The sequence below is a fragment of the Microcebus murinus genome, chromosome 7, assembly GCF_040939455.1.
Source record: "Microcebus murinus isolate Inina chromosome 7, M.murinus_Inina_mat1.0, whole genome shotgun sequence".
Lineage (NCBI taxonomy): Eukaryota > Metazoa > Chordata > Mammalia > Primates > Cheirogaleidae > Microcebus > Microcebus murinus.
This window is the reverse complement of record NC_134110.1, coordinates 84,801,814-84,828,895: the sequence shown is the minus strand read 5'-3', so window position 1 is coordinate 84,828,895 and position 27,082 is coordinate 84,801,814. Positions and strand designations below refer to the sequence as shown.

The window sequence follows — 27,082 nt, the reverse complement described above, 5'->3', positions numbered from 1 at the left end:
AACAAGCTCTCAGGCTGTTTCTGATGCATCTTACGATTGGAGAAGTACCGAGGTGAGTGGGTTGGCACAGTTTTGGTTCTTGATCACGTAGGAACTGTGTTAGATGAATACTACGGTCTGAAAGTGTTAACCTGACTGACAGTGACAAGTTCTAATTACCTCTTTCTGAAGGATGCTACAGGAAAGATGCGTTTCCATTTTAACTAACCATGTTGTCGTTTCAGTCAAGGTTGCATTTTACGAGGAGGATAAAGCAGCCCCCTCCAGTCTCGACTTCTCTCCTTGCCTCGCAGGGGAACCCTCAGTTTACAAACAAAGCCCTCGCTACAGACTGGAGAATTCTAAGTCTTGGCCAATCAGAGGCCAGCTCGAGGCGCTCGCCTATGCTGGCAGTGTGATTGGTTACTTCCCGCCAGCGGAAGCGACTCTTCGCAGCCACGCCCCGCGCCCTCCAGCGGGAGCCAATCGTCGCTCGGCGCCCGAAGAAGCGGAATCCGCGCGAGCGATTGAACATGGCGGAGGGCGCTGCCTCAGGGGCTCTGAGTCTGCGGGGCTGTGCAGACGGGAAGGATGCGGACCCCCCGGAGGAGCGGATGGCTGAAACGGAGGGAGACGACCTGGAGAAGATTGAGTGCCAGGAACTGCTCGAGTTCCAGGTGCTGCTGGGGGCCCCCGAGGAGGGGGAGGAAGCGGGCCTGATGGCCGAGGCCGAGGCTGTGGCTGCGGGCTGGATGCTCGATTTCCTCTGCCTCTCTCTTTGCCGAGCCTTCCGTGACGGCCGCTCGGAGGACTTCCACCGGACCCGCGACAGCGCCGAGGGTGAGGGCGGGGTGCGCCGGGCCACGGGCTGCGCTGGGGGCGGAGGTGGGAACCGCGGCGGCCGGCCGGGGCCTAGTTGCCAGCGCTGTTACCTCAGTGGCCTCGGGGGAGAGGGGCTGCGGCGGCGAATTCGCCGGGGGCCCGAGGCTCTGGGCCGAAATCTGATCGAATCCGGGTTCTGCCTGTTAGCACTTCAGTTTTTCTCACATTCTGGTTTTTTTCTTCTTCTTTGGTTAAGTGAAAATAAGATCCCCGTTTAGGGTTGATAAAAGTAATAAGTGAGTTAAAACGGATAAAATTGCACCCAACCCAATACCCAATTCGTTCTGTCTCCTTTGGCATTTGTGTTTGGTTCTTTCTGCTCAGGTATTCCTGTGGTAATATTCACCAGTAAGTGTAGCCTCCACTGACCTCCAGGCATCAGTGTTTTATGTTAATTTGTGAATTGTTTAAACCTTTGGCCCCACTTGCCCAGTACAGCCTTCAGGATAAAAGTAACTGTCCATGAAATCTGGTTAGACAGTCTATAAGTGATGGACGAAGACATAGACCCATAGAAAAGACTTAGCCTAACCTTTTGAAAGATAACAAAGTGTGCTGTGGTATTTAAATTCAGAGGTTGGCAGCAAACTTACTGTACAAGTAAATATTAGAGTATTATATTACTTAATAGAAAGTTCCCAGCCATATTGACACATTTCATCTTCATGATAATTCTGTGAATTAAGCAAATAATCTTAGTTTATAGAAGAGTGAACTAGTTAACCTAAGGTACCTATAGGTTAAAAGGGGTATTCCAGACCCATGCTTTATCTTCCAATTCAGGGACCTTTCCTTTATATCACAGATCCTTGGATAGTACTGGATCCTTGGATAGTTAACATTAAAATAGAAAATTTAATCCTGGAATGAAGCCAGTTCACCATAATTTGGATTAAAAAGTCTGCTTTTGGAAGGAGGCTAGAATTATCTTTGTGATAATGAGTTAGGGTTGGAGACATCAACTCCTTTTTAGTTAATGTAGGAAGAGATAGTTACAGAAATATTTGTATGTTTGGACATGGATTACACACGGTTTCCTTGCTCTGTCAGCTAAAAGGTCACGGAAGCAACCTAACTCTAGTAGCAACCAGTACACCCAGGCTTCCAATATCATTTGCCAGCAGGGCTCTTTGGTGAAATGACTGATGTTGGGACTGGAACAGGAAATATGCAAGATAAACGTGAAGCATTCTGTGGTGCCAGAAAGTAAGAAAGTGCTCAAAAACAACAACAAAGAATACCCCTCAGTAGTGGAGGTAGAGGGTATAGGGACACAGGAATCATCTGCAAGACCTCCCAGTGGCCAAAGTGGAAAGAACTATAGCAAGAAAACACTGTGGTATTGATTTATAACCCAAAGTATAAAATAAATAGCCACAAGTTCATACTGATATAAATAATCAATGAGAGAAGAGGCAAATCTCACATACAGTTAATTCCAAGTAATTTAATGTAGCTACTCTGTCCTCGAGAAGGTAGAGTATAACTCCCCACTCGGGTGTGGGATACACATAGTGACTTTCTTCCAAAGAATACAGTATAGAAAGGGAAAAGAGTAACTGCACTGTGAAGAAAGCTGATACACACTACCTCACCTAGGTGATCAAGGTCAACATCAACAATGAGAGTTGGTAATAGGTACGCTTTATAATAATGTAATGAAAGTGAAACTTTACTGCTATAGTCTTCTTGCATAGAACGTGTAGTTCCAGTCTGATAATGAGAAAAACATCAGACAAATCCCAATAGAAGGACAGCCTAGGAAATACTTGAAATGTTAAGGTCATCAAAATAGAGGAAAGGTCATCAAAATAGAGGAAAATGTTAAGGTCATCAAAATAGAGGAAAGTCTGAGAAACTGTCCTAGCCAACAGGTGCCTAAAGACACAGGATGACTAAATGTAATGTAGTGTGCTTGATGGGATATACCACAGAAAAAGGACATTACATGAAAATTAAGGAAATCTGAATAAAGATGGACTTTAGTTAATAAGATACCAGTGTTGGTACATGAATGTGACATGAACCATACTCATCTAAAATGTTAATAGGAGAAACTATTTCAGGATATTTAGGACCTCTTTTCACAATAATTCCATCAATTGAAAACTGTTCTAGAAAATAGTTTATTTAAAAAAACAAAAAAACCCTTTTGATGTTCTAGCTGAAGACCTGAGGAATAATCTAGGTTACCCCCATTATTTTAAGGTTAAGAGCACAGAAACCCAGGGAGAATAAACTATTTTTCAAGTTGTACTGCTAATCAGTGGCTAATATGCCAATTGTAAATATAGTGTTGTCTTCCTATTCCCATTTTTAACTAAAAGGACTCTTTTTAGTTTTATTGCATTTTATATACTACATTTTTCAAAATTGTAAAAATATGCAACTCTTGATGATTTCTAGAAAATTCTTAGCTTTTTATTCAGACTCAGAATTGTTCTCACACCTTATGGATCTCAGATAATGCCTTTTCCAGACTGTTATTTCTAACATCCCTGCCATGGGAAGCATTGTAGGATAATGATTAAGAACATGGGCTCTGGAGTAACTTGTCCAAGTTTAATTTTGGGCCCTATTACTTTGTAGCTATAAAACCTGTCACAAGACAAAATTACAACAAATTTAGTTTAAAGATCTCACTTGGCTTTATTTCGATTCTAGAATGTGGCAAAACTATCCCATAAAATAGAATCAAGTGTTCAAGTGATTTGAGCGCAGGAGGTTGGTTTTATAGACAAAAAGGACTGAAGAAAGCAGAAGCAAAGAACAAAAAGCAGATTGGTTTCAAAGTTACTTTCCTTGTAAGGGGAGATGGGGAGGAGACAGGGAGACAGAACAATAGGAAGAACTGATTGGTTAATACTAGATTACTTCATTTTGTTGTAAGGATTAAAATGGAGTTTCATTAAATTGAAGATTGAAACTGGCCTGTTTGGGAAATTGGCTGTTAGTTCTCTCTCCTGATTTCTTGGGAGGTCAGGTAACAACTTAGTTTCAGTTCAGTAATGTGGAATTTTAGCATAGGTAACTACATTTTTAGTCTGGTCTCTTGAGGCCTAATGTAGGAACTTAGTCTAAAACAATAGCCCCCTACAGTGTTTGTTTAATGGTTCTGAAGCAGTATTTACTCACTTGGTGCCACATTTGTAAAATGGTGATGGTTATAGTATCTAGGGCTATTGGTAGAAGCTAATGAATTGATAGGTAAATCAAGGTTTTTCAATCTTAGTATTTGACATTTGGACATGTAATTCTTTGTTGTAGGGCCAGGGTTCTCTCTTGTGCATTGTATGATATTTAGCAGCGTTCCTGGCCTTGATGCATTAGATGCCAGTAACATTCAGCTTCTCATTTGTGACAATCAAAAATGTCTCCAGTCATTGCCAAATATGCCTTAGGGAACAAAATCATCCCTAGTTGAAAACAAGTGGTGTAAAGTGCTTAGAGTAGTACCTGGCCTATAGTAAGCACTCAAATATAGTTGTTACTGTTATTTCTAGCCATTAGATCCTCTTTTATGTGTGGGAGGGTCTTTTGGTCAGCAGTATGGGAAAAAGCAGATAGCTGAGATCAACCAGGGCAGGGTTTTCTGTTTTTGTTTTGTAAATAACCTCCCTAGCAAGTACAATTTAAAGAAATGACAGTGATATGTAAGGAATCTATAATTACTGCATAGTAGACTAAATTGAATATGAAGGGAAGTGAAAATAAAAAAGGTTTGACTTTCTTCCTTAGAATAGGTCTATCTTTTCTTTTGTTCCTATACTATATAGGCATACCTCTGAGATATTGCTGATTCTGTTCCAGGTTCCAGACCAATACAATAAAGCAAATATCAAAATAAAGGAAGTCACACAATTTTTTTGGTTTTTCCAGTGCATATAAAAGTTGTTTACACTATACTGTAGTCTATTAAGTGTGCAATAGTATTATGTCTAAATATATATATATATATGTTAGAGAGTTGGAACCAACTTCTTCCAAACTCCTATTAATGTTGATATTTTTATCTCCTCCCATGAGTCACGAAATGTTCTTAGTGGCATCTAGAATGGTGAATTCTTTCCAGAAGATTTTCAGTTGACTTTGCCCAGATCCATCAGGGGAATCCCTATATATGACGGGTATAGCCTTATGACATGTAGTTCTTAAATAAGAAGATTTGAAAATCCAAATTACTCATCAATCCATGAGCTGCAGAATGGATATCGTGTTAGAAGGCATGAAAACATTCATTTCCTTGTACATCTTCACCAGAACTTTTTGGGTGACTAGGTGCGTTGTCAATGAACAGTAATATTTTGAAAGGAATCTTCCTTTCTTTCTGAATAGTAGGTCTCAACAGTGGGCTTAAAGTATTTAGTGAACCATGCTGTAAACTGATGCTCTATCAGCCAGGTTTTTATGTTCCATTCTAGAGCATAGACAGATTTAGCATCATTCTTAAAGGCTCTAGGATTTTCTGGATGTTAAATGAGCATTAGCTTATCCTGAAAGTCACCAGCTGCATTAGCCCCTAATAAGGGAGTCAGCTTGTCCTTTGAAACTTTGAAGCCAAGCATTGACTTCTTTTTTTTTTTTTGAGGCAGAGTCTCGCTTTGTTGCCCAGGCTAGAGTGAGTGCCGTGGAGTCAGCCTAGCTCACAGTAACCTCAAACTCTTGGGCTCAAGCAATCCTGCTGCCTCAGCCTCCTGAGTAGCTGGGACTACAGGCATGTGCCACCATGCCCGGCTAATTTTTTGTATATATGTTAGTTGGCCAAATAATTTATTTTTTATAGTAGAGACGGGGTCTCGCTCTTGCTCAGGCTGATTTCAAACTCCAGACCTCGAGCAATCTGCTCACCTCGGCCTCCCAGAGTGCTAGGATTACAGGTGTGAGCCACTGCACCCGGCCTGACTTCTCTATGTATTAAAGTCAAAGATGTCATCTTCCAACAGAAGGCTGTTTCATCTACATTGAAACTGTTATTTAATGTAGCCACCTTCCTCAATGATGTTAGCTAGATCTTCTAGATAACTTTCTGCAGCTTCTACATTAGCACTTGCTGCTTCACCTTGCACTTTTATGTATGGAAGCAGCTTCTTAAACCTCATGAACCAATCTCTGCTAGCTTCCAGCTTTTCTTCAGCTTCCTTACCTCTCTCAGCCTTTATGTATTGAAGAGAGTTAGGGCCTTGCTCTGGATTAGGTTTTGGCTTAAGAGAATGTTGTAGCTGATTTGATCTTCTATCCAGATTCCTCAAACTTTCAATAAGGCAATAAGGCCATTTTATTTTCTTATTATTTGCCTGTTCACTGGAGCAACATTTTTTTCCATCAAGAACTTTTACTTTGCATTCCCAACTTGATAAGAGGCCTAGCTTTCTGTCTCACTGTCTCAGCTTTCAACATGTCTTCCTCACTAAGTATAATTATTTCTAACTTTTGTTCTTTTTGTGAGAACTTTTTTTTTTTTTGGAGATGGAGTCTAGCTGTGTTGCCTAGGCTGGTTGTGAACTCCTGGGCTCAAGTGATCCCTCCTGCCTCAGCTTCCTGAATAGCTGGGATTACAGGCACGTGCCACATTGCCCACCTTATTTCTAACTTTTGATTTAAAGTGAGACATGTGTGACTCTTCCTTTGACTTGAATACTTAGAGGCCATTGTAGGGTTATTAATTGGCCTAATTTCAGTATTGTTGTGTCTCAGGGAATAGCAAAGCCCAAGGAGAGGAAAAGGGATGAGAGAATGGCCTGTCAGTGGAGCACTCAGAACACACAACATAAGCTTTCTGTCTTATGTGGGTGCGGTGCAGTTCATGGCACCTCAAAACAATTAGAATAGTAATATCAAAGATCATAGATCATCATACGTAATAGTAGTGAAAAAGTTTGAAATAGAGAATTACCAGGATGTGACACAGAGACATGAAGTAAGAAAATGCTGTTTCAAAAATGGCACCAATAGACTTGCTTAATGCAGGGTTGCCAGAAACTTTCAATTTGTTAAAAAATACAATATCTATGAAGTGCAATAAAGCAAAGTATGCCTGTATTTATCCTTCATTGCACTCATTACAGTTAGCTATATAACTTTTTGTTTAATTTGTGTCTTCTCAGCATAAAACCTTTTTGAGAGGCAGGGACTGGTATCTTATTTCTTAATTCATCAGCTTCTAACACAGCAGTAGATATTTCAATAAATATTGAATGACTTGTGTTTAAATTTTATGTAAATTTTGTACTTTCTTTAAATCCTATTTAATTCTATTATGGCTGTATTCAGTCCAGATAATCTCTGGTATAGCATAAGATTATGGCATTTTAGAATTGAAGAAATGGGCTAAATGTATCTTATCTGCTTAGTGGCTGCAGGATTGCTCTTTGGTTTGCTAGTTATTTAAGCTTTTTATATATACAAATCAAGCTCTGGGTGAAGTATAATGCTAACAGTCGTACCTTAGTGGCTTAGATTAGTATTTCCTTGGAGAAGCCTTCCCTGAAACCTCCTCCTCACAAAAGATAAACACACTCTAAGATTTCTTTGTCATATGCTTCCATAGCATTAGCATAGCCTTCTGTACTTGTCTTTTGCCATTTTCATATTTTTACTTTAGTAGTTCAATCATTTGTCTCTCATTGCTACATGGTAATAAGGTCACTAAGGCCCAGGAACATGGTTTACTCACCATTGTATGTGGTCACTATCTGATACATCTGGGTGGTCATTCAAATATTTATAAGTATGTTTTAAAAATATAGCTTTGGCTGGGCATGGTGGCTCACATCTATAATCCCAGCACTCTGGGAGGCTGAGGTGAGAGGATCACTTGATGCCATGAGTTTGTGAGCAGCCTGGCCAACATAGTGAGACCCCATCTCTACAAAAAATAAATTATTTGGGCATAGTGGCACCTATAGTTCCAACTACTTGGGAGGCTGAGGCAGGAGGATTGCTTGAGACCAGAAGTTGGAGGCTACAGTGAGCTATGACAGTGCCACTCGTACTCCAGCCTGGGTGACCTTGTCTCTAAAAAAAATAAATATAAAAGTGTAGCTTTGTAAACTGAACAGATTCTTAACTGAAACCTTGACAGAAGTAATATAAAATACTGTCTATAATTAAAGAGTTTCAAGGTGTAAAATAAGCTTTCAACCAATAATTTGACACATTTTATAATTTGGATCTTAATCTCCTTTTTTGTTCATATAGAGTGCTACCTGTGAATGTAATTTTTAATATTATTTTGCATGTGAAACATTAGTTATATTTTGCAAGAAAAATGTTCTTTGCTATTTTTGTTCTGATTTTTTAAAAAATTGACTATAAATAAAACATGTAGATCTAAATTTATGATAATTTTTGTGAGATGTTTGTAACTTGTTACTTAACAAACCATACAGTGGCACTATTGAATTAAGTTTGATTTTATTTTAATAAAATTCACTTTTTTATTTTTCAGCTATTATTCATGGACTATCCAGTCTAACAGCTTACCAGTTGAGAACTGTATACATATGTCAGTTTTTGACAAGAATTGCAGCAGGAAAAACCCTTGGTAAATACCTGTTTTTATCTTATATTGGTAATATTTCAATCTATGTCTAAATGTAAGAGAATGAGAAAAACATATGGGAGCTTTTTTTTTTTTGAGAGTTTGCCCACATCTTTCTCAAACTTGATCCTGCTTAAAGGGAGTTCTAAGTTCCTCTGTCCCTTATGAATTTCAGATACAATAGAGTTGGTGTGGGGCCCTGAAATTTATATTTCTAAGTTCCTAGGTAATTCTGATTCTGCTGTTAGGGAACTACATTTTGTGAACTTTATCTTTAAATTTCATTCACTTTAATTTTTTTTTTAAATTTATTTAATAAATTTTTTTCTATATATATATTTTAGTTGGCCAATTAATTTCTTTCTATTTTTAGTAGAGATGGAGTCTCACTCTTGCTCAGGCTGGTTTTGAACTCCTGAGCTCCAACGATCCGCCCACCTCGGCCTCCCAGCATGCTAGGATTACAGGCGTGAGCCACCACGTCCAGCCTTTAAATTTTATTATATGGTAACTTTGTGGTGACTCCTATTATACTCTGTTTTTTACTGGCAACTATGATACTTGAAACTTTTTGTTTTTGTTTTTGAGACAGAGTCTCACTCTGTTGCCTGGTCTAGAGTGCCATGGCGTCAGCCTAGCTTACAGCAACCTCATGTGTCCCTCCATAGCTAGTATGCGAGTTCCACAAAGTCAGGAACTGTTTCTTCTTTGTATCCTAAGCACCTGGCACAGGGTCTGGAATATAAAGAGACTTAGTATATGAATCAATATATATTTTTATATCTAAAATTAGAAAAACAATCAGGATTGGACAATAGAAAATAAAGTAAAAATACTTGAAACTGGTTATATTTAAACTTCATGCTCACTTTAGTTTGTCATTTTTTTGTTTTCTGGGTTTTTTTGAGACAGTCTTACTCTGTTGCCCAGGCTAGAGTGCTGAGACATTAGCCTAGCTCATAGCAGCCTCAAACTCCTGGGCTCAAGTGATCCGCCTGCCTCAGCTTCCCAAGGAGTAGCTGGGACTACAGGCACACATCACCACGTCTGGCTAATTTTTTCTATTTTTAGTAGCGACAGGGTCTTACTCTTGCTCAGGCTGGTCTTAAACTCTTGACCTCAAGTGATCCTCCCACCTTGGCCTCCCAAAGTACTGGGATTACAGGTGCGAGCCACCGTGCCTGGCTCACTTTAGTTTTTCAAGTAAATAAAAGGATGTGCTATTTAAAATTCTTTTCAGTATACGTATTTGTTGCTTAGTTGCTATGAAACTACAACTGTGCTGGGAAATAGAGGGGTTTCAGGGAATATATTTAATACTAAGTGGCTCCTGTAGCCCAAAATTTGAAAAATAATTATTCATCGTAGAGTAAAAGAGTTTTGTAGTTTGTTTTTTTTTGCCTTCAAAACACTTAAAATGCTAATAAGGTTGTTAAGGTAAGTATAAGTCTAAAATGTTATAAAGCATAAAAAATAGGAATAGAGATACAAGAGATTTAGGGAAAGGTAATTTCCTAGTTACTTAGCTGGAGTAAGGAAGGCATTCAAGAAAGTGGTGGAATTTGCACTACGCCTGGAAGAATTGCTAGATTTTGTCAGAGAATATAAAAATGACATTCTGATAAAACATGAGCATTATTTGGAAAATAAACTGTAGGTTACCTGGATAGCAGAACTCTTGATTTCCATGCTCAACTTCCTAAACTTGCTCTTCCCCCAGGCTTCCCATGTTGGTAAGTATCAGCACCATTTATCCAGTTAAAACTTGAAAGGTCTCCATTTTGAGAGGTTTCCATTTTTCCTCACACTCTACATGCAATTCATTAGCAAGTCCTGTTCTACATTCAAAATAAGTTTCGAATCAGACATCTACTTAACCTCTTCTGTCTTTCAGATGGCACGTATCTATCTTGCCCACTGTTCTAGCAATGTGACCATCTTTCTGCCCTGTGAACACCAAAGTCTCCTCCTCAGGACCTTACTGCTTGCCGTTTCCTCTGGGATGTCTTTCTTCCAGACCTCTGTGTGATTGTTCCTCACATTATGCTGTTCGTAGCTCCACTGCCACGTCCTCAAAGAGGCATTTCCTTGGCAATCATATCTGAAGCAGCTTTTTCTCCCCACCACCATTCGCGATCCCCAGTACACTTTTTCTTCTTTCTAGCCCTTATTACTCCATTATTTGCTGATTTATTACTCGTCTCTCCCGTGAGCATGTAAGCATCGTTAAGAATGGGGACTTTGTCTCAGCCACTCAGATACTCTCAGTTTTTAGGTGAGTGGTTATACACAGTGAGGGATCAATAAATGCTTAAATGCTTATTGAATGAATTGTAGATTATAGGTGCAAGACATGTAAGACATACATAGTGATATTCTTTTTTGGGGGGGAGACAGTTTCATCATGTTGCCCAAGATAGGGTGCCATGGCGTCAGCTTATCTCACAGCAACATCAAACTCCTAGGCTCAAGCAATCCTTCTGCCTCAGCTTCTCAAGTAGCTGGGACTACAGGCATGCACTGCCATGCCTAGGTAATTTTTTTTCTATATATTCTTAGTTGTCCAACTAATTTCTTTCTATTTTTAGTAGAAATGGGGTCTCACTCTTGCTCAGGCTAGTCTCCAACTCCTGAGCTCAAACGATCTTCCCACCTCAGCCTCCCAGAGTGCTAGGATGACAGGCATGAGCCACCACTCCTCGCCCATAGTGAACATTCTTGAGTGCCAGATTGAATTGTTTGTAATTTACTCATTAGTTATGAACTGTTGTCTCTGTTCAGAATAATTTCATCAAAATTGTTTTAGGAAAGCTTAACAGTGTCTCATTAAATAGTCACAAAATCCTGTGAGATAGTATTTATTGTCACCATTTTACAACTGAGAAAACTGAGGTTCCATCTTGAGGTTTTTCACAGTGCAGTTAGACTTACAAACCATTTAAGAATTCTGTTGCTGTGACACCTGATGTAACATACAGTTTAATTTAGTCTTTAAAATCAATATTTTAGTGAAGAAAAGCTTCAAATGTTTTATAATCTTGTCAAGCTTGTTTCCAGTTGAAATTATTCTTAATGAGCAAATTAACTTAGAAAATCAAATCACTTCTCTAAACTGGTATATATGAGAACAGTGCTGGGCACATAGTTTATAGTTAGTAAATATTTAAAGGAATGCATTTTTAAAAAATGACAAAGTAAGGTACTATTTACTTTTCTAAGTTACTTATTTTTGTTCTGTTTTAAAAGATGCACAGTTTGAAAGTGACGAACGAATTACACCCTTGGAATCAGCCCTGATGATTTGGGATTTAATTGAAAAGGAGCATGACAAACTTCATGAAGAAATACAGAATTTAATTAAAATTCAGGTATGAATATTACTTTGTGCTTATAATTATTACTTTGCTAGAAAATAAAACCATTTAACATCCAAAATAAATTAAGAGGAACCTAATGGAAGTTGGACAGTAATAAAATTCAATATAATCTTTTTCTCTAGAAATTTGACCTTTGGTTTATAGTCTTGACAGGAGCACCAGGGGCTGAAACTTAATGTTTCATACTTAGATGTATATTGCCCCCTTGTTGCGAAAAATATATTGCATCTATTTAAAGATCAAGCAACCTTCAAAAACCCAGGGTTTGTGCTCTCCCAATTTCTATTTAAAGATTATAAATATGAAAAAAGACAATATTTTTAATTAGTAAAGTTTTATATTTTTATGATCAAGAATATGTAAAAATTTAACCAAGTAGAGAGAATTTTAGTAGACTATTTCAGAGTGAGAAGCTAAAAACATCATTCAAAGATGTAATAACAGGGAAAATGTTTTGCTGCTAGCAGTCAAAGCAAATATTAGTTTATGTAACTTTCTTAGTTAAATAAACTCATTTATTTAGAATTTTAAAACATTTTTTATGGGTTGGGTAGGAGAGAAAACCCAGGTGGTTCCCCATCTTCCCCAAAATTAATGTGAGTTTCAAGTAGAATTAGGACCTGAAGAGAAGAGAATGAGCAGACAAATGACTGCTGCTTTTAAGAATTCAACCCAGGGCAAAAAGATTTGTCATGTTGTCCTAATTTAGGGGGGGAGGTGGCTCTAGACGAAGCAGGCCATTGTTAGTATAAAGTTGAAAGGATAAAAATAAAGTTTATAGCAAACATTTAATATATCACTTACTATTTGCCAGGCACTGTTCTAAGCACTTTCACATATAACTCTTTAAATTCTTATAACAATCTTGTGAAATAGGTACTATGTTTACACCATTTTATACATAAGGAAACTGAGGGACCAAGTGGTTAAGTAGCTTGCCATGTTTATATAGCTACCCAGATGGTAATCGTGGTCCCAAATTGTACCACGTACAGTATCAGAAGCCAGTGTGTGAAATCATTGAAAAGCATCTAGGTTCTAGGTTTCTATTAGTGATTTTCCAGGGATCCTAACTAGCAGATTTTATATATCCTAATCATCATAAACACCATCTGTCTCCTCTCTCACTTCCCTTTTTATTCAAAATTAATATTTAGGTGGGTCCTAAATGTATATAGTATAGCTTCTAATTTATTTTTAAATGCCTGTTAAGGCCTAAATTAGAGATAGAATGCTGAACATTTATTAGTACATATGTGTAAATATGCATGGGACCAGTGAAAATTTTTCATGTCTTTTCAAGTCATAGTTACTTCATTTTTTTAAAAGTATGTTATATTATTTATCAAATCAAAATTATTAAATTATAAAAATGTTTTAAATGAGGTATTTTAGACTTATCCTAGTTATTTCAATAATTAAACAGTTATTAGATATTTTAAAAAACAGTCTAAGGTATATATGTGTCACCTTCTATTTTAGGCTATAGCTGTGTGTATGGAAAATGGCAATTTTAAGGAAGCAGAAGAAGTCTTTGAAAGAATATTTGGTGACCCAAATTCTTACACGGTAATTGTTTAAATTAAAACCAGGGAATTTTAGCACTATTTATATGGAATGAGGAAAACTGAAAGAAAATTGGAGGAGAAAAGGAATGCTTTCTCTTTTAAACAGTACAGAATAATACGGTGCAAAAGAAATAATAGTGTAAATCACATATGTGATTTAAAATTTTCTAGTAGCCATAGTAAAGTAGAAAGAACAGGTGAAACTAATTTTAATAACATTTTATTTAACCCAATACAGTTGTCTCTCACTATTGATGGGGGATTGGTTTTAGGACACCCAAGGATACCAAAACCTGTGGTTTCTCAAATGCCTTACCTAAAATGGCATAGTACTTGCATATAACATGCATATCCTCCTATATATTTTAAATCATCTATTGATTACTTATAATACCTAATGCAAGGTAAATGCTGTGTAATTAATTATACTGTACTGTTTAGGGAATAATGACAAGGGAAAAAGTCTTATATGTTCATTACAGATGCTTATTTTTATTTTGTTTTTTTAAGTATTTTTCATCTGCCATTGGTTAAATACACAGATGCAGAACCCACTGATATGAAGGGATGACTATATATTTAAAAAATTTATTTTAACATTAATGAATATAAAAAATTGAGATATTTTACATTCTCTTTTTGTACTAAGTTTTCAAAATCTAGTGTGTGTGTGTATTTTATACTTGTGGAACATCCAAATTCAGACTATCCACATTTCAAGGACTCAATAGCCACATGGAGCTACTAGCCACCATATTGGGCAGGTTTGACAGAAAATATTACAACTTGGCTTATTTTTCTGAATGATTTTTCATGTGATCATTGTTAGTTCTTTTGTGTGTGGAATGTTAAAATCAATGGATCTTACATTTTTAAATATTAAAAACAAAGTGTTACTGGAGTGAATTACGCTTATTCAAAGAAAGAAAATATGTTTTTTTAATGAATTTATTTTAAGAGATGGGGTCTTGCTATATTGCCCAGGCTGGCCTCAAACTCCTGGGCTTAAAGGATCTGTCCACCTCAGCATCCCAAGTAGACTTTTTTTTTTTTTGAGGTAGGGTCTCACTCTGTTGCCAGGTCTGCAGTGCAGTGGCATCATCATAGTTCACTGCAGCCTCAAACTCCTGGACTCCATCACTCTGTTCCAGGCTTTAAAAAAACAAACAAAAAACTCACAGGCTCGGCCGGGCGCGGTGGCTCACGCCTGTAATCCTAGCTCTCTGGGAGGCCGAGGCGGGCAGATTGCTCGAGGTCAGGAGTTCGAAACCAGCCTGAGCAAGAGCGAGACCCCGTCTCTACTATAAATAGAAAGAAACTAATTGGCCAACTAATATATATAGAAAAATATTAGCCGAGCATGGTGGCACATGCCTGTAGTCCCAGCTACTTGGGAGGCTGAGGCAGCAGGATTGCTTGAGCCCAGGAGTTTGAGGTTGCTGTGAGCTAGGCTGATGCCACGGCACTCACTCTAGCCTAGGCAACAAAGCGAGACTCTGTCTCAAAAAAAAAAAAAAAAAAAAAAAAAAAACTCACAGGCTCAAGCAATCTTCCTGCCTCAGTCTCCCACAGTGTACATCACTGTGCCCGGCTAATTTTTTCTGTTTTTTATAGAGACAGTCTTGCTATGTTGCTCAAGTTGGTCTTGAACTCCTGGCCTCAAGCGATCCTCCCACCTCAGTCTCTCAAAGTGCTAAGATTATAGGCATAAGCCATTGTACCCAGACAGGGTAGGATTTTTGAATGAACTTTTTATTGAACAATAGTATACCCCTGGAAGAGTACATGCCACAAGTATGTAAGTAAGTGCATTTTCAGTAAAGGAGCATACCTGTGTGACAGGCCTCTAGATCAAGAAACAGAACCTCACCAACATCCTCCAGTCACTTGAAAAAGTGGTTACCTTTTCAAGGGTAACCACTGTCCTGACTTGTACCTCCCAGACTGGTTTTACTTGGTTCTGAATTTATATAATGGAATTATAGCATGTTTATATTTGTAAGATTGATTCATGTTGTTGCTTATAATTTATCCATTCTGTTGTTGGTGGAAATTTCAGTTATTTCCAGTTTGGGACTGTAACATCCCTTTTCTTTAAAGATGCAGTTGTACTCAGAAGAAGTAACATCCTTTTCTATGTCTTTTGTAGAACAAATGTATGCATTTCTATTGGATATATTGGATATATACTTAGGAATAGAATTGATGAGGCATAGGATACGCACATATTCAGTTTTAGTAGATACTGCCAAACAGTTTTCCGAAGTAGTTATGCTGATACCTCTAGTAGTAGGAGAGTTCCAGTGGCTCCACGGACCTTTTGTCTGTGGTTTTCATTTTAGCCATTCTGGCAAATATGTAGTGCTGTCACATTGGGTTTTTCTGTTTTTTAATTTTTTAAATTTAATGTAATTTTTTTTTTTTTTTGAGACAGTCTCATTCTGTTGCCAGGGTTAGAGTGCCGTGGCGTGAGCCTAGCTCACAGCAACCTCAAACTCCTAGGCTCAAGCAATCCTTCTGCCTCAGCCTCCCAAGTAGCTGGGACTACAGGCATGCACCATCATGCCCAGCTAATTTTTTCTATTTTTGGTAGAGACGAGGTCTCACTATTGCTCAGGTTGGTCTCGAACTTCTGACTTTGATCAATCCGCCATCTTCGGCCTCCCAGAGTGCTAAGATTACAGGTGTGAGCTACCACGCCCAGCCCAATTTTTTCAATTATGACAATTTATGTAATATATGACAAAATTTCTTGTGTTTATAATTTTATTTGTATGATTTATGTTAATATATTTCTTAATATATATTATGTTTTCTTTAGCCTTTAAAAAGGAAATTGCTTATGATAATCTCTCAGAAAGACACATTCCATTCCTTTTTTCAACATTTGAGCTTCAACCACATGATGGAAAAAATTAAGACTTACGTGAATCAGGTGCTAAATGAAAAGTCATCAACCTTTCTAATGAAGGTATACATATTATTTCGGATTGACTTTAATAACAGACTTAAGAGAAATTGTTACAGTAAAGGAGAAAACTTGAAATAGAAATCCTTAAAAATTAACCAGAATTTTGTCTAGTGATTTTGTAGTAGAATATGATAAAATGTTACAATTAGGGAACCTAATTAAAGGGCTTATGGGTGATTTTTATAGTGTTTTTGCAACTTTTCAAAATTAGAGTTGGGGAAATTTTTCAAAATAAAAAATTGAGGGAAAACTTACCAGAATGAATTAAATAAGAAAAAGAAGTAAGAAAAAGCAAAATTTAGTTTTAAGTAAATTTTAAATTTTTAAACATATTTTTGGGGAAAAGTAAAATTGGATTAAAAAGGATCTCTTAAAATTTTTTTTCTTTTTAAATGAAAATAAAAAGAGACAAATAATTAGCAGCACCAATTGATTTAAAAACAAGACTCTATATTCCTGTTCAAAATGTATAACCTGAATCTAATTATAAGGAAATATCAGAGAAAAACAAATTGAAAGATATCCTACAACATGACTGGCCTGTATTTTTTTTTTTTTTTTTTCTTTTTTCCTCCAGGACCAGTTGTCCAGGAAAGAGAGGCCACCATAAGGCCAATCTGAGGTCCCAAGGAGATCATTTTTCTCTCTCCCCATTATGAAAGTCACACAGATAAAGCCAAGTATGACTATGCAGAATTAAGAGAGTTAAATGTTTTTAAATAACATTTTATTCCCTGTCCTGGCCTCAAAAAGATTTAAGTTAATATGTTGTTATGGTAGAGTGTCTGATTGATTCAAGATAGTTTTATTTCAAGATATCTAGAAGTTTTAATTGAATTTTTTTTTAAGTAGCATCTTATCTCAAAATTGCCTAGAGAGCATTGTATTTGTCAAGTATATTCACAAGCAAAGAACCTCTCCCTAATGCTTATAAACCAAGCAGGTGGCTAAAGTAGCTTCTGGTGGTATCATAATTATTTGTGAAAATAACAATACAGTGTCCTTTATTGGTCTGTGAGCAGATACTTTGGCTATGACTATCAAAGAATTAGAAGGCTTAATTTAATGCTATTTATTTAAAATGGCTTACTGCATTTCTTCCTATCTCCCTACCCCTTCCACACACACCCTTTTTTAAGGCAGCAGCAAAAGTAGTGGAAAGTAAAAGAACAAGGACAGTAACTTCTCAAGATAAACCTAATGGTAATGATACCGAAATAGAAACTGAAGCTAATTTGTATACAAGAAAAAGGTTTGTAAATTCATTTATTAATATATTCTTTGTCTTATCAATGTTCTGTCTTTATGTAAAAGAGCCTATAGCCAATGAGCCTATATTATTAAAAATAATTTGAGTACTGGGTATCTCACTGATGATTAACATTGGGATATTTGGAGTACTGTAGAGTAATTTTATGACCTATGCAAATTATATATGCTAAGCAAAAGTAAGAAAACATAGTTTAAATAATGTGGGTAATTTCATTTACTACTCTCACTGAGGGTGTGCTCAGGAATGAGGATGAGATTGTAAACCTGAATTGTCTGTGCCCCTTAATTGTTCTCAGATTCCACATACCCTCATTATATGCCTCATTCTGTTTCACTGTACTAAGAGTTAATTCTAGTTTTTTTAAGATAGTGATAATTCATGTATCTTTTCTATGGGTAAGCTGACGAGATTTGCTCCAGTGCAGGAAGGAAATTGGTTGTGTTGGTCCTACATACTGAGAGACATTAGTTCAGTCTCCAAAATTATTTTTTTCTTTTGGGCTTTTTCAAGAGTGATCTTTACCTTTTGCTTTAGAAACTAACCCTATTAAGGAAGATACAACTCTATTATTATAAAGGTCTTCTTTTCTATTGAACCTGTGGTCTGTTCCCTGTTATTCCACTCACCCAAGCTAGGTAGTCAAATCCCTGTGGTCTCCTGGATGGATGTATTTGGCAGTGGATATAATATTGTTACTTCTTTGACTTGAGTGCTGCAGGGACCCCATCTTAACTACTTACTTAGAGGTGGGGATTGGGGTCCAACTTGGATTGAAGTTCAGTAGTCCCTCGTATTTTTCCTGCCTTTAAGTGCGTGACCTCCTCCCTGGTATATCTCCCCCAAAGGCTGTACCCGGCGTCTTATTTTTTCTAAAACCCATTTTGAGAAGTAGAGATTCAATTTTTATTGGCTCAGTTGCTGCATTTTGTTTAGGAAATCAAAGTTTAATGATACTAAGGCTCCCACTACATTCTGGTGACCAAATAATACTGCTCAGTGTATACTGCTATAAGATAAAAACTTATACCATGGATCTTACAGATAATGAGCACATTTCCTATGTACTCTCCTATGTTATACCACCTGCTTATTTCAAATACTCTCCTAGACACAGACACAGTGCAATCAGTGTGTATAAAACAGAATTGTCATTCTCATCTGCTACTCTGCACTCTAAAACTTTCCTCACATAACCAGTTGTCTCTCCAGGTATTAAGAAGCCCATCTCAGAAATGCTTCTCCAATTCATTCTTATCATTTCTATCCTAGATTATTACATAGCTTTGTACCACACAAATCTGTCCTTGACATAACTTCCAGAGTTAGCTTCCACAAAAATAAATCTGTTTAGATCACTTTCCAGCTTAAAAACTTCTTGGCTACTATTTTCCTACTAGATGAATCAGAATATATTGGCATAGCTTACAAAGCCTTACATAGCCGTGTGCCATTTTTTTTCATATAAAATCTCATCGCTAAACATTAACCCCTCCCTGCCCATATACATGGTACTTTCTAGCAACACAGAATTACTCCCTGATCTTAAAAATATAAGTTTTCACACCTCTACTTTTGCTTAGTTCCTTCTGTTTTGAATTCTCATCTTTTTATTCTCTCCAAGGCAAGCTCTTATTTGCAATTCAAAGTCTATCTCATAAATCACCTATGTGAAGTCTTGCCTGGCTCTCTGATCAGAATTGTCACTTGTGTGCTCTCATAGTACCAAGTCATACCTCTCTAAAAGGACTTATTTTGGATAGTAACTTGTCTGTTCACCTGTCTATATCTCTTACTAAATTAGAATTCTTCGAAGATTCTTAATTAGCTTTGAAGCATCTTAATTAGCTTGATGGCCATGTGCCTTGTTCATTACCACACATACATTAGAATTTGTAGTGCAGTAGTTACAGGAAGCAAAACTGAAACAACAGCCAGGGTAAAGATCAAGAATCAAGAAAAGGCCGGGCGCGGTGGCTCACACCTGTAATCCTAGCACTCTGGGAGGCCGAGGCGGGCGGATTGCTCGAGGTCAGGAGTTCGAAACCAGCCTGAGTAAGAGCGAGACCCCGTCTCTACTATAAATAGAAAGAAATTACTTGGCCAACTAATATATATAGAAAAAAATTAGCTGGGCATGGTGGCGCATGCCTGTAGTCCCAGCTACTTGGGAGGCTGAGGCAGGAGGATCGCTTGAGCCCAGGAGTTTGAGGTTGCTGTGAGCTAGGCTGACGCCATGGCACTCACTGTAGCCTGGGCAACAAAGCGAGACTCTGTCTCAAAAAAAAAAAAAAAAGAATCAAAACCATCCTGGAAGCAGAAGTGGGGCTAATGAAACATGAAATCACCAGTATCGGGACAGCAACCAACAAGATGTAAGTGAAGTAAGCATAGAATCAGAAGTATGATTGTTTTGCCAGAATGGTATAAAATAAAGGGAGGAAATGTGATTGTGAGAGTCAGACAAATGCTAGAAAAATTGAAACCCTCAGGTTGTCAAGACTAGACAAAATAAATAGTGTGCTTTGATAGAGCTTGTACAGTTGTCCCTTAGTATCCTATGAGGATTGGTCCAGAAATGTGCTATTTGCATATAACATGTACCTCTTCCCATTTACTTTAAATCATCTCTAGATTAAGTAATCTAATAACACCTAATACAATGCTGAAAGAATTGAGATGGACAGCTTCAGGGAGATATTAGTGTTGAGCAGGACATTGAAGGATGGTTAAGCTTGTTATAGATGGATGGAAGAGCAAATATCATTTTAGGAGAAAGGACTGGTACCAGTGAAAGTGTGGAGGTGTAAGTGGTCATGCTGTGTTTGTGGAAGCTGTTGTAACTACAGCAAAGGGTATTTTATTCAATTCCCAGAAGTTCCATTGGAGACTGGGGAAGACAATAAATTAAAATTGAACTCACCAAATTGTATACATTAAACGTATAGTGTTTTTTGTATATCAGTTATACCTCAGTAAAGCCGTTTAAAAAAAAAAGACTTGAATTCATGGGAATAAAGAGCCATGGAAGAGTTTTTGAAAGAGTGATATTATGAATGCTTGACTACAGCATTAACTATGCTTAACTTATATTTGGAGAAGCTTGATTTAATATCTCTTGTAAGCACATCTGTGCAAAAATTAGCCATGTTGTAATGCACTATGTTTTAGAATTTCTTTCCAAATATATTTTTTATAAATTAAAATATGACTTGACTATGTGGAAAGTACTATCCTTAAGAAAAGTTTCTTTTGTTTATATTCTTACAAATTTTTTTTTCTTTTAAAGTGTTAGTGACAAACAGTCTGCGGTAACTGAATCCTCAGAGGGTACAGTATCCTTATTGAGGTGAAGTAAATTGATATTTTTCTTCTCTTTCAAATCTTTGATTGAAGCAATTCATGCAGACCTAAATATGTTATAATAACTACCACACAAATGATATTATTTAAAGAATATTGCAGGGTCCTACTTAATAATAGGTGTTCAAGACCCTGACATATCTTGAATTTTAAAGTGCAGAGATCTGCTTCTGGGAACCTGGGTTGTTTCACATTGTTTCTACAAGGCCATTATTAGAGTACACACATAGGGAATACATAAGCTTAAAGCAGATGTTTTGTAGCCTCCTACTTTATCATAGAAACAAAATTATATTGCTGGGGCAGGAAGGGGATGGGAATTACATTTCTGATGAATGTCCAATTTGTTAAATTATTTGAAAATCCCCATTTGATCTATTAGAAATGCTGTGACAGACAATATAATATGTCCAGAGAGCAGATACTCTGCATGAGTAATTTCAAAGATAAAGCAGTTGGGACCACGAGTGGAACATTGGGAGGGAGTAGCTGACTTGGGTGTGGAGGTCGTCACTGGATGTGAGGAATTGAGAGGCCAGGATGTTATATGAGTTGTCCACAATAACATTGAAATAATTTATTACAGCACTTAGGTGTAGAAACAGATCTGTGAATGATAGGAAGTGTTTGGAAAGATAGTGAATGGCTGTGAAGCATAATAGAAGGTGATATATCTCAGTGACATGAATCCTCAAGGGCCAGGGTTTCTATGGAAGCAGGATTCTGAAAGTGGCATTCATTGGGAAATGAAGACTACCACCTTTGGGTTTTGGTGCTTTGGTTTTTTGAGGGTGGAAGATTAAATCAGTCACTATTTGAAAAAACCTCAAAAGAGAAAAATGTTGTCTTTAGGGGAGAGCTAGATTTTACACAAGGCAAAGAGGTAGAGGAACTGAAGAATGGCATCCAGAAAGCACAATAGGAAGTTTTGGGAGGGAAGGAGGAAGGGAGTGAGAAAGAGAAGAGAATAAGGAAAGGACTAGCTGGTAGCATAGAATACTTGTAGGAATAAAAGAATAGCTAAAAGAGCCTGTATTTTAGGTAGAAATAATTGATATAGCTTCCTAAGCCTAGGCAAACTGCATTTTGAGTCCTAGTTTTCTACTTAATAAAATTAGAATAACACCAGCTTTGTGATATTGTCAAAATTATGCCACATCCTATAATTCCAAACAGCTTTACCTTTCAAAAAAGTTCTTTTTGGAAGCTGTAAAGGTAATCAAGTGATCTCTGCCATCAGCCATCATATAAAGGAATTTTCAAATTTCTCTTTGGGGAAATGAACTTAGAAGCCACAGGAGAGAATAAAGTTAACACTTTGTAATTTGAAGGTTTTTTTCTCTTGATCTGTCTAATTGGAAGGCCAAGAGAGTCTTGATTTCTGAGTAGATGCCATAGAGAAAATAAGAGATAGGAGAGAAGGAAGTCTGACAACAGAAAGTTTAAGAGGCTGAAGGTTAAAATGGGGCATTAGTAAGAAGAGCACCAAAAGAAGTAGGCCAAAGTGTTATAGAACACCCTAGAACAAATTTAAGACAAATCATCTAACTTGTTTTCATAGCTTTACTAATCTTTCTGGAACCGATCACAAACATTCATGTTTTATTTAGGTCTCACAAGAATCTCTTCTTATCTAAGTTGAAACATGGAAGCCAGCAACAAGACCTTAATAAGAAAGAAGAAAGAGTGGGAACTCTTCAAAGTGAGTAATCATATTACAATTTTAGAAGTGGAGAGGTGATGTGTCTTCAAACAATACAGCTGTTGACCTTACCAGTACAACACAAAAACACACACTTCAGAAAACTGAAGCACAGGCCTGTAATCCTAGCACTCTGGGAGGCTGAGGCGGGAGGATCGTTTGAGCTCAGGAGTTCGAGACCAGCCTGAGCAAGAGCGAGACTTTATCTCTGCTAAAAACAGAAAAAAAATTAGCTGGGCAACTAAAATAGAAACAAAAAATTAGCCATGTGTGGTGGCAAGCACTTGTAATCCCAGCTACTCAGGAAGCTGAGGCAGGAGGATTGCTTGAGCCCAGAAGTTTGAAGTTGCTATGAGCTAGGCTGATGCCAACAGCACTCTAGCCCAGGCAACAGAGCAAGACTGTCTCAAAAAAAAAGAAGACTAACACACAAAGAAGTTAAATGTCTTGACTCTTAGAGTTAATTAAGTTGTTGGTTGATTTAGAAAGTTAGGTATTCTAGCTGCCTAGCTTAGAGTTCTTTTACTATGGTAGTGCACTTCTACCTTAACTGTATTTGGTTACTTCAAATACAGTCATGTGCTGCATGACAGTGCTTTAGTAATTCATTAATAGTCAGTGATGCCACATGTATGACACCGGCTCCATAAGAATATAATGGAGCATATATGGAAATCTGATATATGACACTTGATATTGGCATTGCAGATTAAGTAGGGGAAATGATTGCTATTTAGTAATGGTGCTGAGACACCATTTCTGGTTTTCCATATTTATTCCAAAAAAATAAATATGCATATACCACCTAGGTTTGTGTAAATACACTCTATGATGTTCACAATGAAATCACCTAGCAATGCATTTCTCAGAACATATCCTTGTTAGTAAGCAAGGCAAGACTATGGTTACTTTTCTGAAACATAAATACAGTTATTTCTCATTATTCATAGTAGTTAGGTTCTGTAAAGTCTAGGAACATTGAATTAGCAAATACTAAATCATTACTCCTAGGAGAAATTCAGGGTTAGGTTCCTGTGAGTTTCTGGCCACAGCATTTTTGTGAACTGATCAATGCATAACCTTGTTTTATGTGTGTTTCTGTTTAAAGACACTTTATTTAATATACATGGTTGACTTTTTATTTTTTATTTTTATTTTTTTTTGCAATCACACAAGAGGAGGTTTATTTTCTGGCTAGCCAGGGTCCAAGCCCCAGAGCACCAACGCAGTGGCCACTCTCACAGGCAAGGACCCCGACTGGAACTACGGCATGCCTTTTATCCCTATGGGGCATAAGCTGCGCACAAGCTGACTACGCATGGATCATGCGTTGACCTTTAAAATGATTGGTTGCCCACTATTGCCTTTTGAAATAATTGGCGGGTTGGTTGCCCTCTATTGCCTGATGGGCCAGTCGCCCATGCTTCAATGACCTCATCCTATAATTCCCCCTACATCGGTGTAGCAAGCAAGCAATGACCAGAAGCAAAAGTTTGCAGTTACCTCATTGCCCCACCCATGTAAATTCCTGACAATTGGAAAAATTCCTCTGCCCTTCCTCTGCCCTACATTCCCCCCTTTCTCTAGGTAGCAGACAAGCACTCTTGCTCGTCCTAAGGTCTCTTAGGTGCTCTAGTTCTATAGCACTTGACCGTAGCTGCTGATATTGTTGTTGCAATACTAGTAGCTGGACAGTGTTTATCCATTCTTTTATAAATGTCACTAGTCTTTTTAACTACACAAGGCCCAAATGTGAGGACTAAGAGTAATAAATATAATGAGTGGGCCTAGTAGGGTAGATATCAGCGTAGTTAACCAAGGGGAACTGTTAAACCAGGACTCAAACCAGCCTGCTTGCTGTTCCTATTCGCATTTGTAGCGGGCAAGCCCTTCTCTGACCTTAGCCATAGATTTTCTAACAACTCCCGTATGGTCTGCATTGAAACAACATTCTTCTCTGAGGGCAGCACACAGTCCTCCTTGTTGGAGGGACACTAAATCTAACCCCCTCTGGTTCTGGAGTATTACCTAGGACAAGGAGGATAGAGACTTTTTTTAGGTGTGAGATTGACTCTTCTATCCTTGCAATATCTTCATCAATAGCTGCCCTTAGAGTATTAAACCCTTTTTGCTGCATTGCCAGAGAAGAGATACCAGTTCCTGCTCTTATTGCCCCTAAGCCAAAAAGAGTAGCCAGGGTTATGGCTGTGAAGGGCTCCCTTTTTCTTTCAAAAATTAGGTTTGTGACTCTTATTAGGTTACAGTCCTCAGCATACCTGTCTTTGGTACAAGGTTGGACATAGGACATTTCAACAAGTAGAGGTTGCACCTGCCATTTCCACTCCCCGTCATTTGCGGTTACACAGTCCCACTTAGCACAATAATGATTAACAATTTCTCTGCAACGGCGATTGTCTTTTGGGGATCAGAACCCCGGGCATGCAAAAAAACCATTTCTGCTCATGGACACTTGCCTCTGTTGTTTTCTCCCTTCCTCTGGTGTTTCCTCTAGATCGCTCACTTTGTCTAGATTGAAATATAAGTCTGGCCACAAGGTGTTGAGCGGTGCCGTCCCTGAGGTCATGTTCTAAACCTCATGGGTTTTTAGGTTGATAATTTCCCATGTCAGATTACGAAGCTCATGAGGATTTGGGGCAGCTATGGTTGGAAAACTCCCTCCCAAGAACAATAGGCCAATACACCACCCGTATAGCAAACATAAAAAGCTACCAAGACGCATTTTTGCAATTTAGTCCAGTTTTGCGGTGCCACTACTCTTAGTCCAAGTCCCAGGAGAACAATCAGCAGCCCGATGACAATTTATGCCAACAGTCCCATCTAGTTCCTCTTCTTGGAGGGGCTCTGGTCCGTGGCGGTCACGCGGGTCAGCCTGGTTCTTAATGGATTCTTCGGGTCTGCAATCGCTTTCCACTGGTCCTGGCACCGCTCCTGGTCCTTTTATTATTAGCAGGTCTCATGTGGGAGTGGTGTATCCAGGTCGCTATTCCATCAACCTTAAGAGCAGTGGGAGTAACAAGAATAATTTGATAGGGGCCCTCCCACATCGGCTCGAGGGTTCTGGTGTTATGCCGTTTCACCCACACCCAGTCCCCCGGCTGGTGTGGGTGAAATGGGTGTCCGGCACCCTCCTCCTCAGACCAGTAGATAGCACGGAGGGCCGGCCATACTTGACTGTGGACACGTTGCAGAGCCTGCATCGCTTGTAACACTTCTTTGGGATGTCCCAGAAGAGCCTCAGGGCTCATCCTAGGAACTACAGGAGGACGTGTGCCGTACATGATTTTAAAAGGGGTTAAACCCAAGTGATAAGGGGTGTTCCAGGCTCAGAACAGGGCAAAGGGAAGGAGGGTTACCCAGTCTCCACCAGTCTCTAGGGCCAATTTAGTCAGGGTCTCCTTTATTGTTCTATTCATTTGCTCTACCTGCCCAGAGCTCTGGGGGTTATATGCACAATGTAATTTCCAATCTATCCCCATAGCCTGGGCCAGCCCTTGACTAACCTGACTGACAAACATAGGTCCATTATCTGATCCTATCCCTTCTGGCAGTCCATACCTGGGGACTATTTCTTCTAATATTTTCTTAGCTACTGTCAAAGCTGTTTCTCCTTTCGTAGGGAAGGCTTCTACCCATCTGGAAAACGTATCTACCATGACCAGTAAATATCGGTACCGTATTTTCCAGGCTTGACCTCTGAAATCCACTTCCCAAAATAGTCCTGGCTGCCTCCCCCTTTCCCTTGTACCTGCGTGGGTCCCTCTGGTCCTCCCCGGCTGCATAACCTGACAGGCTCAGCAGCTTCTGACTATGTCATCTACAACCCCTTCTTGTGACTTGAACCTTAGTTGAGCAGTGTCCAGCAGTTGCAGCATCTTTCTCTTTCTCTTCCCTAGATGCATGGTCTGGTGTAGGTACTCCAACAGGTGGCATCCTAAGGTCTCTGGCACTAGCAGGCGGTGCCCTTCGTCCCGAAACCAGCCATCCTCGCTTTGTGTCGCATGCAACTGTTCTGTAACCCAGGCTTCGTACCATCCCAAAGGCATAGCGGCTGTCAGTGTACACTGTCAGCCTTTTCCCTTGGGCCCGACTAAGAGCCTCTGTTAGTGCTATTAGTTCCGCCTTCTGTGCTGATGTCCCTTGAGGAAGGCGTGCTGCCCAGATAAGTTTGCCCTGGTCATCTACTATGGCCGCCCCTGTGTACCTGCGTCCGTCCCAGACGAAACTGCTTCCGTCCATGATCCAGGTCAGGTCGCTGCTTGGAAGGGGGCCATCTGGGTTTCAGCCAGGATCTCAAGGCAGTCATGCTCAGGCGTGGCTGAATCGGGGCCGGGCAGAAGCGTGGCCAGATTCAAGGCGACAGGTGCTCGGAACTCAATGTGGGGGCCATCCAACAGAAGCCTCTGGTAGTG

The 27,082-nt window shown here is 38.6% G+C and overlaps 1 protein-coding gene and 1 non-coding gene across 5 annotated transcripts in view; one reads left to right on the top strand and one right to left on the bottom strand.

Annotated features, from left to right (window-relative positions):
* Window positions 1–480: 480 nt before the first annotated feature.
* The window catches only part of TERF1 (telomeric repeat binding factor 1), a 48,319-nt gene continuing 21,717 nt past the window's right edge, over window positions 481–27,082 (top strand). The window contains exons 1-8 of one of the 4 annotated variants that reach the window (XM_020288859.2): window positions 481–819; window positions 8,309–8,404; window positions 11,648–11,769; window positions 13,261–13,347; window positions 16,168–16,317; window positions 17,457–17,569; window positions 20,877–20,936; window positions 22,561–22,652. In XM_020288859.2, the coding sequence (XP_020144448.2) occupies window positions 513–819; window positions 8,309–8,404; window positions 11,648–11,769; window positions 13,261–13,347; window positions 16,168–16,317; window positions 17,457–17,569; window positions 20,877–20,936; window positions 22,561–22,652 (1,027 nt within the window). In that variant the 5' untranslated portion in view covers window positions 481–512. The remainder of the gene's footprint in view (window positions 820–8,308; window positions 8,405–11,647; window positions 11,770–13,260; window positions 13,348–16,167; window positions 16,318–17,456; window positions 17,570–20,876; window positions 20,937–22,560; window positions 22,653–27,082) is intronic. The other 3 variants (XM_076005218.1, XM_020288861.2, XM_020288860.2) reach the window with 3 other exon arrangements.
* Window positions 16,896–17,023, bottom strand: LOC142872209 (small nucleolar RNA SNORA64/SNORA10 family). Its single transcript, XR_012920425.1, has one exon. It is a non-coding gene; the product is annotated as a small nucleolar RNA SNORA64/SNORA10 family (small nucleolar RNA).